This window comes from Acomys russatus, chromosome 25 (assembly GCF_903995435.1).
Source record: "Acomys russatus chromosome 25, mAcoRus1.1, whole genome shotgun sequence".
NCBI classification, from domain to species: Eukaryota; Metazoa; Chordata; class Mammalia; order Rodentia; family Muridae; genus Acomys; species Acomys russatus.
Genome location: NC_067161.1, coordinates 42,931,667 through 42,949,405, shown reverse-complemented (window position 1 = coordinate 42,949,405; position 17,739 = coordinate 42,931,667). Strand labels below are relative to the sequence as shown.

Here is a 17,739-nt window from a genome sequence, read left to right as displayed (position 1 = left end):
ATGTTTTATTTTATCTATTTATGACTGTTTGTATGCATGTTTGATTATGCATCAGGAAGTGCCTGATGCCCTGGTGTTCCACCATGTGGGTTCTGGGAACTGAACTTGGGTGCACCAGCTCATATAAAGAAATTTTTCAAACAATAATGAAAAAAAGAGAAAATGATTTTCAAAATGGTCAGGATGTTGGCAAGCAGCTCAGCGGTAGAATGTATGCTTTACATGTAAGAGGCTCCATACTCCATCCTCAGGACCAAAAATAAATACAAAGTAAACAAATAAGAATGAAAGGCCTTATTAGGTAATCTCTACAGAGAGACTGTCCAAATAACCAGCTAATAAACACTCAATCTCACTACCCAACAGGCTAACGCAAATCAAAACCCTAGTGAGACACCACTACCCCATGGCCGAGGAAGACAGAGTGCTGGTGAGAACGTACAGAAACAGATCTGCCACATAAGCTGATGGTTGGATGGACAGCACCCAGCTACCTAGAAATCTATCTGAATATGTGCGTGTAGTAAGGCCCAGCGAGTCCATTCCTAACTAATTATCCAGCAGAGGTAAGAATACCAATACAGTAGATAAGCAATGACAAAAATCATATAATGTATTATATGAGAAGAAAATAAGTTGCAGCAATTAAGGACAAATCTTACTAACTTAATATTGTGTGCAAGTCCAGATGCAAATACTCTACAGCTTTTTCTTCCTTTTATCTAAAATCTGAGAAAATGCAGCACTCCTCGAACACTCATGCTTTTACAGAAAACTGCAGGGAGAAGAAACGAGGCACACAGGCACCTCGTGGGGGCTGGAAAGTCATGATGGGCTTGTGGGAACTGGAGGTGTGCTGACTGGGTTTTCATTTCATAATAATTAATGAGACTCTAATCCATGCACATTTATCTTGTGTATGTTATTTCACAATACAAGTTTCAACCTATATCAAGTATCACTTCCTTGTCTGCTCTTCTCAGAAAGTAAATACCACCATCCTAAATAAACAAAACTAAGCTAAATGAAAACTCTTAAAGCTTAAAAAAAAAAAAAAATTGAGGGCTGGAGAGATGGCTCAGAGGTAAAAAGCACTGTCTGCTCTCCCAAAGGTCCTGAGTTCAATTCCCAGAAACCACATGGTGGCTCACAACCATCTATGGTGAGATTTGGTGCCTTCTTCTGGCCTGCAGGCCTTACATGCAGGTAAAGCATTGTATACATAATAAATACATACTATTAAAAACAAAAGGTGGGAAAGGCTTTGGGAGCCTTTATGCAAATTAGGAAGAGCTGCCCTCGTTGGGAAGCTGCTTTAGCAACAGCTCTGTCCAGGGAGGACCGAAACAAAGGGCTCCCTTCCTATGGCACGCGTGACTATTTACACAAACAGCTTGTGGGGTGGACTGCAGACTGGCCTTCTGTCCCCCCACCCTCTCCTCCTCTGGGGCCTTTGCACAGTGCAAATATCCTACCCTCCCTGGAAGATGATGAGGTGCGATCATGTGCAAACTGGGCTACCAAGCTCATGCACACACGGAACGTGCCCTGGCACAGAACCGCAAAAGCCCAATTGGCGGCACCGCTCCTTACCGCATAACCTTCTGTCTTCTTCTGACACCATTTCAGGAGTGCATTACGCTTAGAGCCACCATACTCCCGGGCCAAGGCTGCCAGAGGGTCTCTTCTTTCAACACTGATTACAAAGAAGAACACACAGTTTAGGAGGATGCTGGTGAAGCCGTAGCTTTGTTTTTCTTTTGAGACAAGGTCTTGTATGGCCCAGGTTAGCCTTGAACTCCCTCTATAGGCAAGGACAACTCCAAACTCCAGATCTTCCGACCTCCACATCCCAAGTCCTGGGATTACAGGTGTGCACTACCACATCTGGCAAGATGCTGGCTTTTAAAACCCTCAAGCATATAAGAAATAACACAATTAGAAAAAGCCTAAGTATAGGTTTATCCAAATAGCACTCTAAAGAAACAGCCAAATTAGTCACATTAAAAATACATTACATCCCATGTTATAAAAAAAAAAGCTAAACTGTACTTCTTGACAACTGTAAATCTGAGGATTTAAAAAAAATACACTGAATGGCTGGAAAGGGGTTCAGCAGCTTTGAGTGTTCACTGTTCTTGCAAGGACAGAGGTTCTGTTCCCGGCACAATGTGGCAGCTCACAATTGCCTGTAACTGCACTTTCAGAGGATCTGATACTCTCTTCAGACTTCTGAAGGCTCCTGTATACATGTGACGAATACATATGCACATAAAATAAAAAATAAATCTTTAAAATGTATTCATCTAGCCTTTTGGTCAGTGAAATACAACGTCATTTGAGTATAAGATGCCTAAACATGGCTACAGTCCAACATGTGAAAAGTAAAGAAAAAGAGCATCGTAAAACGGTAGACTAGCTGTGAAGGGAGGTACTGGGAGTAGAGAGAAAGGGGAAATTTGTAAAATAAAATGAAATGTCTCAGAGTCTCTCCCCAGTTTTTGGATCATGGATTCTGAGCACAGGATGAGCCAAAGTTGAGATGATGTCACCACTACAATTATCTTAGCATCCTAAGAGCAAGTGTTTAGAGTTCATCCTTGGTCTCTCTCAACGCTGACAGTAATTTTTATGCTAGCCAAAATTACTCAAATGTTAAGAAGATATTTAAGACCATAAAGTGCCAACTAGCATGGGGTCATGGAGTCAGAACTGCTACAGGAGTTGTGTACTGAGGTCTATTTCCTGAGCACTGTCCACAGGACAGCAGGGAAAGAGGGGGAAACTACAATGGGATAAGAATTATGAATCCTAAGGTAGAAAGATATAATTGAGACACTACCAAGAACGCTCAAGGTGGCACTCTTACAACAGTAAAAAGATAACCAACTATATGCCAACAAGTAAACAGATAAATAAGCCAAGGTCCAGAGTCACACTCATGGAATACTCCATCGTAAGAAAAGTTCCTGCAAATATGTGATATTACATACTCCCACCTTACCACAGGTCCATAGCAGCAGGGCCAAGAGATCAGTTGGCTGTAACCTTTACTGTCTGAGTCAAAACAAACCGTTTCTTTGGATAAATCAGTCATCTCAGGTCATGTGATGAAAAGCTGGTTAATAAAAAGTCCCTGTGCCCACCCTTTCTTCCCCCGCTTTCCAGTGTGGAGACGCACCCCCCACCTCCGCCCACCTGACGAGGTCCAGGAAAAGGCGAACACAACTGCATTCAGTCTTCATTTACCAGCCAGATCAACAGAGGAAGAAAGCCTGGGTCAAACAACACAACTAGAGCACAGAGGGGCTATGTTCCAAGCCACCCGCTCCAAAAATAATTTACTACCTTCCTAAGGCTTGCCTGACCTTCTCTTTCAATCTCACACTTTGTAAATGGGTCATGTGCTTCTGCACATTGACAACATTTTGTATATTTTTCTTGTTGATGCCAGCTTACTTCACATGCTACAGTTATCAAGCCTTTAGAGGAAAACGTAGTGAAAAGTTGTATATGTGTGCAGAGAGAGAGCGTGTGCCTGAAGGGGCATGTGAACGTACACACATGTGGAGGGGAGAGGTTGGTGTCAACTGTCTTCCTTAACTGCTCTGTGAACTTGGTGCTCATTGGCTGGCTAGCCGGGGTAGCTGGAGCTCTGGGGACCCACCACGGCCATGCCACACACACCTGCTCCCCACACTAGGGTTTTAGACAAGGCAAGGGGTGGGGATCCAAACTCAGGTCCCCATGCTCGCACAGCAGACACTTTACCAGCCACACTCTTCTCCAGCTCCTTAGTAATGTATGTTTTTCAATAATTTTAATAGAGGAATAGACGATTCTAGAGCTCAGAAATATAAACTAATGTAGAGAGGTTTTAAGAAAAGCACTTGAAATATGCACTAAAAACTTTCTTGTACAATTTGATGACTGCTTTTCTATTTATCAAAAAGTAAAGTGGGGAGCAGGAGGACACTCAACGTTACACAATTAAAACAATGCCCCTATAAGATATTTAGTAGTAGAGAGGCTGCAATTTTATTCTACGTTGCGGCACATTATGTAGCCCAGGCTGGCCTGGAACTCACCTCTTGTCTCCCTACCTCAGCTTCCTAAGTGTTAGAACTGGAGGTGTGTGTGCCTACGCATAGCTACATTTTACATTTCTTTCTTCTTTTTCCTTTTTTTGGTTTTTTGAGATCTCTGTGTAGCCTTGGCTGTCCTGGACTCACTTTGTAGACCAGGCTGGCCTCGAACTCACAGTGATCCACCTGCCTCTGCCTCTCACATGCTGGGATTAAAGGCGTGCGCCACCACACCTGGCCCATTTTCCATTTCTAATGCATAAATTCCAGGACTGGCGAGATGGTTCAGCAGGTAAAAAGCACTCGTTGCCAAGTCCAGTAGCCTGAATTCAAATCTTGTGGATAGTTATGTGGTAGAAGGTGTTCTCTGACTTCCACGTGCACACTGTGGCACACAGATACACAAATAAAGATAAATGTGTAATTTTAAAAATCTAAAAATTTCTATTCTGTCATAGGTTAATCTTAATAATGTGAATATAAAATAACTAAGTTAAAATTACTAATCTAACCTTTTATAAAAAGTATACTCTAAGTAGCGCGCGTGTACACACACACACACACACACACACACACACACACACACATACACACACACACACACACACACACACAAAATCTCCTTTCCTGTGTGTTTATGGCATTGATTTGACAGTAGCACTAATTCTGGTTCTTCAAACCTGTTTCTATTAGTTAATCTTCAGAGAAGCATGATGATCTATATCTGGGCCTTTTTTGTCTTGTTTTGTTGCTTGTTTGTTTGTTTTTCAGGATGAGGTTTCTCTGTGTAGCCTTCGCTATCCTGGACTCACTTTGTAGACCATGCTGGCCTCAGAACTAACAGAGAGCCACTGACCTCTGCCTCCCAAGTGCTGGGATTAAAGGTATGTGTCACCACACCCAACTTATATCTGGGACTTTTATAAGTCTCTTGAAACATCTAACTTTACTTATTTGGGATTAGATACCAGTTACATTCAAACATACAGGATCTGAACATATTCAGACTCACAACTCTTCCCATAAGACACACATGGATGGATGACTGCACTACCTACTAAAAAGCTGCTATCTTTTAAGTAGACAGTTTTGCAGACTCATCTGGGACAAACTGTTATGTGCAGCACAAGGCAAGGCACTGGGAAAGATACCCAAACCTAGGATGAAATATTTACTATCCACGAAATGACAGCAAGTTATTCACACCATGAAAGTAGTATTTGAGTTACACACCCAAATGAGCGAGAGATACCCAAGTGGCATTGGAATTTAGGTCCTCTGCTTTTGTGGGAGACGCTCCTACCTAATGAGCCATCTCATATTTACTGTTTTTAATGGTAAATTCGTTAGTCTTTCTTTTGTGCTGGAGTGAAGGGCTAAGCCATCATCACAGATGAGTGGGATGGAGCTAAGCAGTGTAGACCCAGAAGAGCAGGATGCAGACTGTGATGGCTGCATCATAGTTCTGAGAGGTCTGCAGCGGGGCGCTTCACTCAGAAGGGAAGGCTCCAGGGAGAGAGGAAGCAGATGAAGTAAGTCTGCTGGGATGGAAGGCCAGAGGCACTGGCAGGGAGGAGGTGGCAGAAGCATGCATGCAAAGACGGGCTTTTGGCGACCGCCTTGCCAGCCTCACTGCTAGTTCCCTTTTGCTAACACCCCTTTAAACACTGATCTCAAAAAACGTCTCCTTAATCCTCTTTCTATGCCACTGTGTTCTCAATAATCTTTCTTAAATAGCAGGTCTGCTCCTAATCACTACTCAAAAACAAAAACACAATCCCACAGACTTAGTGGTTCCCCGCTGCTTTACCAAAATAAGTATGAAGCTCTTTCTGGCAATGCAGACTGTTTGCAACAGGGTTCCAACCTGCCTTTCCCGCTGTAACTCCTCAGCCGTGTACCTGGATTGGCTGGGAGCCTGCTGTATGTTTGGCAGGGCCTTCTTGAGGCTCTAGGTTGAGGTCCTTCACTCATTCACTCTGGCACCTTTACAGCTACTGGCAAAAAACGCCACTCCTCTCTAGACTTCCTGATCCAACCAACAACGCCCCAAGTACTTTTGCTTAAACTTTAAAGATTGATTGCTTGATTTTACGGGCATATGGGTATGCCTGAGTGTTTGCATGTATGTGCACCACAGGTGTGCAAGTGCTCCCGGAGGCCAGAGGAGGGTGGTGAATGCCCTGGAAATGGAGTTTTGGGCAACTGAGAGCCATCTGATGTGGATGCCAGGAACTGAACCTGGGGCCAACAACAAGTGCTCTTAACCACCAAGCCAACTCTCTGGCCCCACTTTACTTAATCATTGTCGTTGAAGAAAGCTGACAGAAGGAGAACAATTTCATCTCATTTCTCATGCTTTAAAATTCAGTACCTGAGCTTGCTTGGCTTCAGACCCCCAGTGGACGCACTCAGCAGCCTGCTGTTCCCGAAGCCCAAGGACGGGGGTCTGCTCAGGGACTCCAGCGAAGGACTCTTCCGGAGGTAAGGGTCTGACTTCCGATCCTCGGCCCTTCCCTTCAGAAGCCCTGTGTGAATAACAACACTGTCACCTATTTCTAAAGGGGAGAAATATAACTGGCTATCATGCTTTACTATCCAGTACAGACATACCTACATCGGCATGCACACAAACATAAGTGTTTTCTCTCTAGAAAGAATTCTCCAGGCAGGACTACCCACATACTCTACAAAACTTTGTACTGGGGTGGATGGCTGTGCAATCATGAGGACCTGAGTTCAAATCCCAGCAAGCTCGATGTCCTGTGCACATCTGAAGCCTCAGCTGTGATGGGAATGAAAACAAAGATAATATACTCATATTCCCTCCCCCCCCCTCCCTCCCTCCCTCCCTCCCTCCCCCCTCACACACACACAAATAAATAAACAAAAATAAAAGAGAGCTAATAGGGCTGGAGAAATAACCCAGTGGTTATAAGCACTGGCTGGGTTTAATTCCTAGCACCCACCTGATTGCTTACAACCACATATAACTCCAGTTCTTAGGGATCAGAGACTTTCTTTTGGCCCCCACAGGCACCAGACACGTAAATGGTGCACAAACATACATGCAGGCAAAGCACCCATATATGTAAGAGGAAGAAAGAAATAGAAAGAAAGAGCCTGAGCCAAAGCAGCCCTTAGTTTAAAAAAAAAAAATGATTATAAATTTTCAGACAGCTATCAGGGTGTTAAGCATGGGTCCTTCTAAGAGCCTTGTGCAGTTAGGACACCCACTCCTCTAGCCCTATCTCCAGCTAGTGTGCTTGCTTTCCACAGGAGATCACAGAGATAAAGCTCATGTGACTGTTAGGTAGCAGCAGACAAAAAGCCGGGAACCAAGAACAACAGCCCACATGAGAAAAGGTTGTTCCAATTACAGGCTTATAGTTCACTAAAAACTGAGCAAAACTATTCTTAAGGTTCCTTTCTGCTGTTGTATTAGCATTAGTGAAAACAGGTACTAAAAAAAAAAAAAAAAAAAAAAGAGCTGAATTCTACAGGTTTCTCTAAGGATCATAAAAACAAAACACAGAAATATTTGAGACTGGCTTATCAGTGGAGCTGGAGCTGTGAGACTCAGGTGATTAGCTGGACATCACAGGACAGCTGGGGCCACCTCCTGTCACCCACAGTCACAGGAGAAAACAGCACCTCTTCAGCTAATAGCCACCAATTATGGGCATGATGTTGGCAGTGAGGCCAATTAGGTCTAAACAGCAGAGAAAAACAGGTCTACATCACTGAAGAAAACAACAAAAACAGAACATTAATCTGCTGTTAAGGATGACCTCAATGTTGACAAGCAGTTGCTGGAAATGGCTGGAAGCAAACAATTTTCACTATGCAGTCCTTTATTATAGTAAATAGAATCATCGCCCGGAGACAGGTGCCTGGGAGGTAAGAAGGAGGCGGGCGGTCAAATGCGCTCCACAGGAATAATTGTGGTCTCAACTTTATTATTTATCTTGTCAATCAAAAGAACAGCTCTTTAGATAATAAAGAAACCTGAAGCCAGGCAGTGGTGGCGCACGCCTTTAATCCCAGCACTTAGGAGGCAGAGGCAGGCGGATCGCTGTGAGTTCCAGGCCAGCCTGGTCTACAAAGTGAGTCCAGGACAGCCAACTCTACACAGAAAAAAACCTCTTCCAAGAAACAAAACAAAACAAAACAAAGAGACAGAGAGGGCTGCTGCTTCCATATCGGTGTGGTCAGACTCCATGACAGTTGCCCGTCCACATGAGTGCTTCATTATAGAGTTGTCAAGAGCCAAGCTTTGTTTGAACTTTGACTTGCACAATCCAAACGGTGGGGGATGGGGAATAGAGACAAAGGAACACACACACACACACACACACACACACACACACACACACACACACACATTTCCCCTCTCAGAGAGGGAGGGAGTTTGAAAATAAAATGAAGACACACAAAAGAAGAAATATGTGATTGATAAACAGTATAAAAAAATGAAAATTACAAAATTCAAGAAACCAAATTGGCCCTGGTGGTTCATTTCTTTAATCCGTGCACTGGGAAGGCAGATCTCTGATTTCTAAGTCAGACCACGGTACACATAAGCATACAGGTGCCTGACCTCACATCAGTGCACATACAGAAATCTTGAAGAATCAAACAAATCAGAAGGTAGTGACTGGTTGTATCCGTGTATAGATGGGAATTTTTTTCCTTTCATATCCTCTTTTTTCTTTTTTTTTCTTTTTCTTTTTTCTTTTTTTTCTTTTTGAGATTCATTGAGTTGTAAGAGATTTTAGTGTTCATAGAACACAGAGGCAGGACACTAAGGGCCTGTCTTGGAGCTGCTTTCTTCTCCACCACGTGCTGTGCCGCCACCCCCCCCCCCCCCCCCCCCCGCCTCATGTACTTTTGTGCCCGCAGTCTGTGATATTTAATATTTAATTCTTCCTTCTTTCTTTCCTCTTTCCTTCCTTTCTTTCCTTCTTTCTTTCATCTGGGCTTCTGTGACCCCTGTTTTATCACACATGAATTACGTTTGTGATTTTATTTATTTATTCATTCATTTATGTTTTAGTTTTGTATTAATCTCTTCAGTTGTTTTTTTTTTGTTGTTGTTGTTGTTTTGGTTTTCTTTTTTCTAGATAGGGTTTCTCTGTTTAGCCTTGGCTGTCCTAGACTCACTTGACAGTCCAAGACTGTCAAGGATACACAGAGAAACCCTGTCTGAAAACACACACACACACACACACACACACACACACACACACACACACACACACACAAAAAGAAAAAAGAAAAGAAAAGAAAGAAAGAAAGAAAAAAAGCAGAAGAAGAAACCTGAAAGTTGGTAGCGCAGCCTGAAAAAGACATAAAAACCATGATCATCCATGGAGTACAGCAAAATAGTAAGTTTTATGCTGTACAGCTTTTACCACAACTTTAAAAATTCACCTAGCACTGTTCATGCAACTAAGTTACTCCCTATTTTACACTGTATAATGAGCGTGTGCTATGATATTACACAATGAGGCATAGCTTTAAGCCAGACAGGTTTTCAGTCTTATGTTGAGGCCTCCACCCTCCATTTCTGGGAAAGAGGTGCTCAGACTTGAATGCCTTTAAGTTGCAGCCATACTCATTCACCAAGCCCTGGGGTGTTTAAGAACGGTATGAAATCACTTCTGCCTATACTCTCAAGGAAACAGCAAAGACTAGATGGCAGTGCATTTCTCTTTTTCTCTCTCTTTCTTTTCCCTCTTTCTTTCTTTCTTGGCAATGCATCTCCTGACAACACTCTTTAAGGCCCATGGTTAAGACCTACTGTTCTTACACACACACACACACACACACACACACACACACACACACACACACACACACACACACACTCCCAAAACCTCCTGTGGGGCTGTAGAGTTAGCTCAGGTTAACCACACTGCAGAAGACCTGAGCTCAGTTACCAGCACTCACATAGCAGCTCACAGCTGTCTGTACCAATTCCCTGAGCACTGCACATATGTGGTGCACACCTACACAGTAAGGCACACACACACACACACACACACACACACAAAACAACATAACAACACCACATTCTGCCCAGGGCCTACAGGGTAGGTCAGCGAGTGGGTAAAGATGCTTCTGCATGGACCCGATGGCTTGGGACCTGGGAACCATCTAAAAGTAGCAGGAAGAGAACCAACTCCACAAAGTTATGTTCTGACTCCTATGTATGTGCTGAGGTACAGGCATATTTACACAGTCATCGCACCCCGGCACGGTAATAAGAGACAAACCCAAACACCACCGCCTTCACTGCCCACTGACAGTGCACCTGGTCGGTCCCTCAAGGATACTGATGTACAAAATTCATGTTCTTTGTATGCTTCCTGGCACACCAGCCGTCCCATAGCCCATGAGTCAAGGAGTAATTCTGACTCTCAAGTTTAATTAAACAAACATTGCACAAGCTATAGCTGCCACAAATCATGATTCTTCCTGTGAATCTGAGCAAAATAAATGGGATGCTTTCTGGAAGGATGCAAGGCTCCAGATGTCACAAGGAACGTGGTGGTCCAGTGGAAGAAGTAAACATATCAACATCAGTGGAAGCAGCTGATGCCAGCCCTCAGCGATGACTTCGAGGGGTCCCAGATGTCAGTGATGGGGTGTGGCAGGCGTGGAAATAGCAAAGGCACTAGGCTGGCAATGGAGCCTGAGTGGGAGACTGAACTGCTGTCATCTCAGGAGGAAATATTCGTGGGTGGTGAGTTGTTCCTTATGGAGGAGCAAAGAAACCCATTTCCTGAGGTAGAGCCTCTGCCTGGAGAAGGTGTTGTGAACATTTGAAATGATAACAGAGGGTTCAGAGTACGACATAAACTCAGGGCCGCAGCCACGCTTTGAGAGCAGTGACTCTGATTTTGAAAGAAGTGCTCGGTGGGAGAAAGCCCTTGGGAAAGGCAAGGTGAGGTGATGTGGCAAGCATCACTGGTGTCTTATTTTAAGAGTTGCCACCAATATCCCGGCTTCAGCAAGCACCACCTGACCTAAGTTAGTAGCTCTCAACATCAAGGCAAGACCCTGTCAGAGAAAAGATGCTAAACTGCTGAAGACCGAGATGATCATCTGTGATAACGTCATTGTTAAGCAAGCTATGGGTATTTTTAGATGTGACGCTATCGCATACCTAAATTACAACACAGAGTGAGAGTAACTTTTTTGTGTCTTACTTCCTTGTGATACTAGCCTGGTGCAGGGGACTGGAACCAAGCCTGCAGAAAACTCACCAACATTTACCAGACGAGAAGTGCTGTTGTTAACAGGCTCAGCAGACAACAGCAAGGAAAGAGATTAACAGCAAGCATGCCTATGATGCCCACAACACATGAGGCAGTGTCCTCGGTGCCTTAAATGAATTGATTCAGTCCTTCAAATGACCCCTTGAAGTGAAGCTGTTTCTTTTTTCTTTTTTTTAAAAAGATCAATGTTAACTTATGTGTATATGTGAGAGTCTAAGTTTACGGCACACGAAGGGAGGTGCCGCCAGAGGCCAAAAGAGGTTCTCAGACCTGCTGGAGTTAGAGGTGGTAGTGAGTCACCTCACGTGGGTGCTGGGAAGCAAACATAGGTCCTGCAGAAGCAGCAAACGCTCTTAACTGCTGAGCCACCTCCCTAGTCCCAGGAATGTTTCTATCTTAGAGATGAAGAAATCGAAGCACCAGGAAGCCAAAGCTGGGAGGGGAGAGGCAGTGCTAAGAGACTCAAGGCCAAGCAGGGCTTCCATTATGCTCCTTTTTAATGGCTACACCTCTGCACCACCAGCACGGGAGACCCAGCAGACGTGAGCATGTGACCTGTCAGGAGTTAAACTTGAAAAGGGTACAGAGCAACAAGAGGAAGGGATAATACTCAAAGGCAGCAAGACCTAAGTGGTGGATTTTAAGCCCTGTGGAATCAGTGGGCAAAACCAGACAAGGATTTCTGCAAAACATTGTTACTTTTTTAAAGAATAGAAGATATGTCTTGAGATTCAATTTAAAAAGCTAAAACAACAACAAAAAACCCTAACCTAGCCAAGTTAGCATCTCTTTTGCATCCTCACAGAGTGAGGAGATATTTCTTGTGGAATGAGCTGCACAACTGGTTCTAAAGGACACAATGTGTACCCTGAGAGGATGAGATCAGCAGAAATAAATAATACTATTAATTGTTTTTCCAAGTTCAAGTTCATGCAACAAAAAGTGAACACCACTAAAATAGGACAAAAGTCCTTGCGTTTCCAGTCACTTACCTGAGAGGGGAAGGTCCGGCAGATCTAGGCGCTGAGGCATCCCTTTGCTGGCTGGCCGCAGGCTGCTGTAAGTTGAATGTCTCTGTCAAAACCAAAGGGCACATCAGCATGATGAGCTTGCGAAGTAAGAACAGCAGAGCACAAGTGCACACTGCTGTACCTGTGCACAATTCTTAAAACAACTGATTTCTGCTGGGTGGTGGCGGCACACACCTTTAATCCCAGCAGTCAGGGAGGTTCGAGGCTACCCTAGTCCAGGACAGCCAGGGCTACCCAGAGAAACCCTGCCTTGAAAAACAAACAAACAAACAAACAAACAAAATGTATTATTCAAACAGTAATAAGCCCACCTGGCTCAAAGAAAACAATGTAATGATAATTCCCACTTCATTTCCACCATCTATTTCTTTTTTCCAGAGGCAATTGTTATTAATCTATTTTATAATATTCTTTCTGAAATGACCCATACATTCTCAACGAGATATGTAAAAATAATTCTTTAAGTAAGGTAGACCATCAAGCCTATGATCTCAGCACTGGGAAGCAAAGACAGGAGAATCATGGAGTTGTGGGGGGTGTGCAGAAGAGGGGGGCTTTGCTAGCCAGCAATCTAGCCCATTGGTCAGCTCCAGGTTCACTTGAAAACTCTGTCTCAAGAACTAACATGGAAAGCTATGAGCATGCTACTTGATGTTGACCTCTGGCCTCTACACATACACACAAATGTGCATATCTGCACAGGCACGCACATACCACACACATACACTACACAGACATACACAGTACACACACACACACACACACACACACACACACACACACACACACACACACACACACACACCCCTTTTGGTTTTTAATGGTCCACAAGTATATGCAATGCTGATCAACATCACCAGTCAGGAAAACAGAAATCAAAACTACAAGATACCATTTCATTTGGACTTTTAAGACCATTATTTAAAGAAAAGAAAATAGAAAGAGAGTAATGAGTGTTGATAACTATATGAAAAAATTAAAATCTCTGTGCACTATTGGTAGGCATATAACGATACTAGAGAAAATAGAATGAAGGTTCCTCAAAAAATTCAAAATAAAGCTGGTTTGGTGGCACAAAACTCTAAGTCCAGTGCTTAGGAGAATGAGGCAGATGGATCTTTGTGGGTTTGTGGCCATCATAGACTACATGGTGGGCTCAAGTTCAGCTAAATAGCAAGACACTGTCTCAAAAATAAATAACATTTCAAAATAGGTCTATCGCATGACCCTACTTCTAGGTTTTAACCGGAAGAATTGAAATCAGGATCTTCAAGAGATATTTGTAGACTCATGCTGATTGCAACATACTCACAATAACCAAGAAATGGAAATTTCCTAGATGTTTGCCCAGCAACTGCTGTTGGGTGGCACAGTCTGTCCTACTTCTGGGGAAAGTTCTGGTTCTCTGTATAGTTAGCAATATTATGTTGAACTGAAAAAAAACCAAGAGCCCAGATAGCCTATCCCATTTGAGACTTGAATTGAATATCTAGTATTGTCCCTACAGATAAGAGTGAGTGCAGATTTCAGTACACACACACACACACACACACACACACACACACACACACGTGTTGCCATTTGCTTGTTGACTGCATCTTGGAGTTAACTCTATGATGGCTGGGAGCTGAGCTGGACTCTGCCCAGCTGCATCCACCCCATAACAGACTCACAGGAAAACTGCAGTATGAGTGACTATATGGATCTACAGGGGCCTCTGCAGCCTGATTGCCACCACCTGCCATGTGCCTTTGGGCCATGTGATTATCTGCTCTTTAGCTAGAAAATAATGTGACATTGATAGTGCCATGGAGATTGCTGGGAGGATTTTTCAGAATAATCAGAGCAGTTCATGGCACATGTTATCTCGTGGATTAGCTGCTATATTGTTTCCGTAGTTCACTGGCCCTACCCCCTCTATGAACAGCAGGCCTGACCTTGATACTGGTGTTATGAACACTGTCTATATACACAGTGCAAGGGAATTCCTTAAGAAGTCCCATTCTACATTGATATTAAGCATAAAATATATGGCTCCCAATGTTCCTCACAAATAAAGTTGTTGTAGAATACAATGTTCAAAATAATGTTTTAAAATCTTGTTTTTGTTTTTGAGGTCAGTGTGTAAAGTAAAAGATCCTTAACTAAAATTTAGTCTTATGGGAAAGCATCCAAAATTTCACAACGAAGTATGTTTACTGACAGTAAATCATACTAAAGAACTGACGAGAGAGATGGGCTGGAGATAGGGTGCAATGGTCAAGAACACTGGCTGCTCTTCCAGAGGAGCTGGATTCAGTTCCTAGCACCCATATGGCAGCTGGCCACTACCTGTAACTCTAGTTCCGGAGGATCTGATACCCTTTTCTGGCCTCCAACGGCACTAGGCATGCCCATAGTACAAAAATACAGATGCAGGCAAAATACCCATTCATATATTTCTTTTTTAAAAAATAAGAATTTGAGAGAGTACACATGAGTGAATACTGGCATCTATGTGTCACAATTAGGAAAACACAGCTTACATAATTGACTATGCTTACTAGTTTTATGTCAACTTGCCATGTGCTGGAGTCATTTAGGAAGAGGGCACCTCAGTGGAGAAATGCCCCCACCAGATTAGCCTGTGGGCAAGCCTGCAGGGCATTTTCTTGATTAATGATTGATGTGGGAGGGCCCAACACATGGAGTGATGCCACTCCTGGGTTGGTGGTCCTGGATTACCAGAAAGCAGGCTGAGCAAGCCATGGGAAGCAAGCTAGTAAGCAGCACTCCTCCATGGCATCTGCAAGGTTCCTGCCTTGCCCCAAGTTTCCTCAGTGATGGCTACAAGCTATAAGAGGAAATAAAATAAACCCTTTCCTCCTCAAGTTACTCTAGGCCATGGTGTTTTTCATATATTGCTCAATTAGGTTTGACAAAATTTTGTTCAAGAATTTTACATAAGGAGGATACAAGGGATGGGATAACAATTGAGATGTAATATGAATAAATTAATAAAATATAAAAAAAAAGAATTTTACATGGAGGATCATGAGAGACTGACCTTTTAATTGTCCTATCTTTTACTGTTCTTCTTCTTCTTCTTTTTTTTTTTTTTTTTCGAGACAGGGTTTCTCTGTGTAGCCTTGGCTGTCCTAGACTTGCTTTGTAGACCAGGCTGGCCTTGAACTTGCAGCAATCCACCTGCCTCTGCCTCCCGAGTGCTAGCATTAAAGGCATGTGCCACCATGCCTAACCTTTTACTGTTCTTGACAGAAATAATAAAATTACCCTGTCTCATGAGTTGAAAAGTTTGTCCCTGTTTTCTAGTCTTTGTCTGAATTCATGATAAACATTGATGTTACTCCCTTCCTCAAGTGTTTCAGATTTTATTATTAAGCATTTTGGGCCAGGCATTAGTGGTGCATGCCTTTAATTCCAGTACTTGGGAGGCAGAGGCAGGCGGATCTTTGTGAATTTGAGGCCAGCCTGGGCTATACAGAGTGAGTCAAGGACGGCCAAGACTACACAGAGAAACCCTGTCTCCAAAAACCAAAAACCAAACCAAACCAAAACCCAAAAAACCAAAAGCAAAGCATTTTGGGTCTGGAGTTTCCTTTGTAGGAATAAATTCCAGGCTATTAGAACAAACCTTTTTATGATTTTCAGCTAGACGTGGTGATACACATCTTTAATCCCAGTACTCAGGGAGGCAGAGGAGGTGGATCTCTGTGAGTTCGAGGTCAACCTGGTCTACAAGTCCAGGATAGTTATGGCTACAAAGAGAAACCCTGTCTCGGAAAAAAACAAAACAAAACAAAAAAACCCAAAAAACTTCTATATGATTTTTCTAAGATTTTTTTCAAAGTTATCAGTACAGAGTAATAATTTATAATATTTTCTTATCATTACAAAAAAAGACTTATTTGTCCCTAGGTACATCTGTCTGTCCGTCTGTGTATGTCGTCATATAAGGGTACCAGCAGAGGTCAAAAGGAATCTCTGGAAGCAACTGTTCTCCTTCAGTTGCTCTCCTTCTGTCTTCCATCACTATGGAGAAGCTGTGCTTTTGTCCTGGCTCCTCGGTCACCAGAGGTCCTGCCCTGAGTGTCCTACAGTGTTTCCTTTGTCACTAGCCGTTTTTGTTTTTGGTGGTGTTTGTTTGTTTTCCCTAAGATGGTGTTTCTCTGTGTAGCCTTGGCTGTCCTGGACTCTTTGTAGAACAGGCTGGCCTCCAACTCACAGAGATCCACCTGCCTCAGCCTCCAAGTGCTGGCATCAAAGGGGTGCCACCACACCTGGCCGTCTCTAGCAGTTTTAACTAACGTACCCAGGTGTGGGTGTCTTTGTACACGTCTAGCTTGGGTTCTTTATCATTCTCTCCTGTGGCTGCGTATCTTTTATCAGCTCTGGAAACTCTTGGCTATTATCCCTTCACTCTTTCCTGCCAGGTCTGACCCCACCCCTTCTAGGAACTCCACAGCAGACCTTTTCACTCTTCCCTTCTTATTATCTGCACTTCAGCTTAAATGTTTTCACCGCCTAGTCCCTCAAATGTCCCCAGTAGATGTTTAACTTATAATTTAATTTATACATTTGAGTCTTTATTAAAGTCATGCGGTTTTTGTTGCTGTTGCTTTTGGCACAGGATTTCTCTGTATAGCCCTGGCTGTCCTGGAACTTGCTCGGTAACCAGGCTGGCCTTGAACTCCCCTGCCCCTGACTTTTGAGTACTGGGATTAAAGACGGGAGCCACCATGCCCAGCCTAAATCATGCAATTTTTAATAGGTTCATATATATGAATATATCATGCCTGTTTCTGTTGTTTATTGTTTGTTGTGAGTTTTAGTCTTTCAGTGTTATCTATCCTATGGGCCTGGGAGTCTATGAACTGACTAAAAGACTCTGTATTTGAAAATGAATAGCTGTGCCTTTCTTTAATCACAGCACTTGGGAGGCAGAGGTAGGTGCATCTCTGAGTTCAAGGCTAGCCTGGTCTACAAAGCAAGCTGAGGACAGCTAGGGGTACACAGACAGACCCTGTATCAAAAAAGAAAAGAAGGAAGGAAGGAAGAAAAAAGAAAGAAAGCAAATAATTGTAAAGGTAAGGTTCCCATATGAGGTACCTTCCTCAAAAGATTTACTTGGGCCAGGAGGCGGTGGAGGTAGGGGAAGAGCACTTAGATCCAAACTCATGTTTCTGAGAGTTCTAAAGTGTGAGTGCTTTTGTTTGTTTGCTTGCTTGTTTGATTTTTGTTTTGTTTTGTTTTTGAGACAGGGTTTCTCTGTATAACAGCCGTGGCTGTCCTGAACTAGCTCTGTAGACCAGGCTGGGCTCCAGTGCACAGAGATCCACC

General features: G+C 43.3%; 1 protein-coding gene across 1 annotated transcript in view; it reads right to left on the bottom strand.

The window, feature by feature from the left end:
* Positions 1-17,739, bottom strand: part of Specc1 (sperm antigen with calponin homology and coiled-coil domains 1) — a 247,034-nt gene that overhangs the window by 46,797 nt on the left and 182,498 nt on the right. The window contains 3 exon segments of the mRNA XM_051168370.1: positions 1,594-1,696; positions 6,460-6,613; positions 12,361-12,442. Of these exon segments, the coding sequence (XP_051024327.1) occupies positions 1,594-1,696; positions 6,460-6,613; positions 12,361-12,442 (339 nt within the window).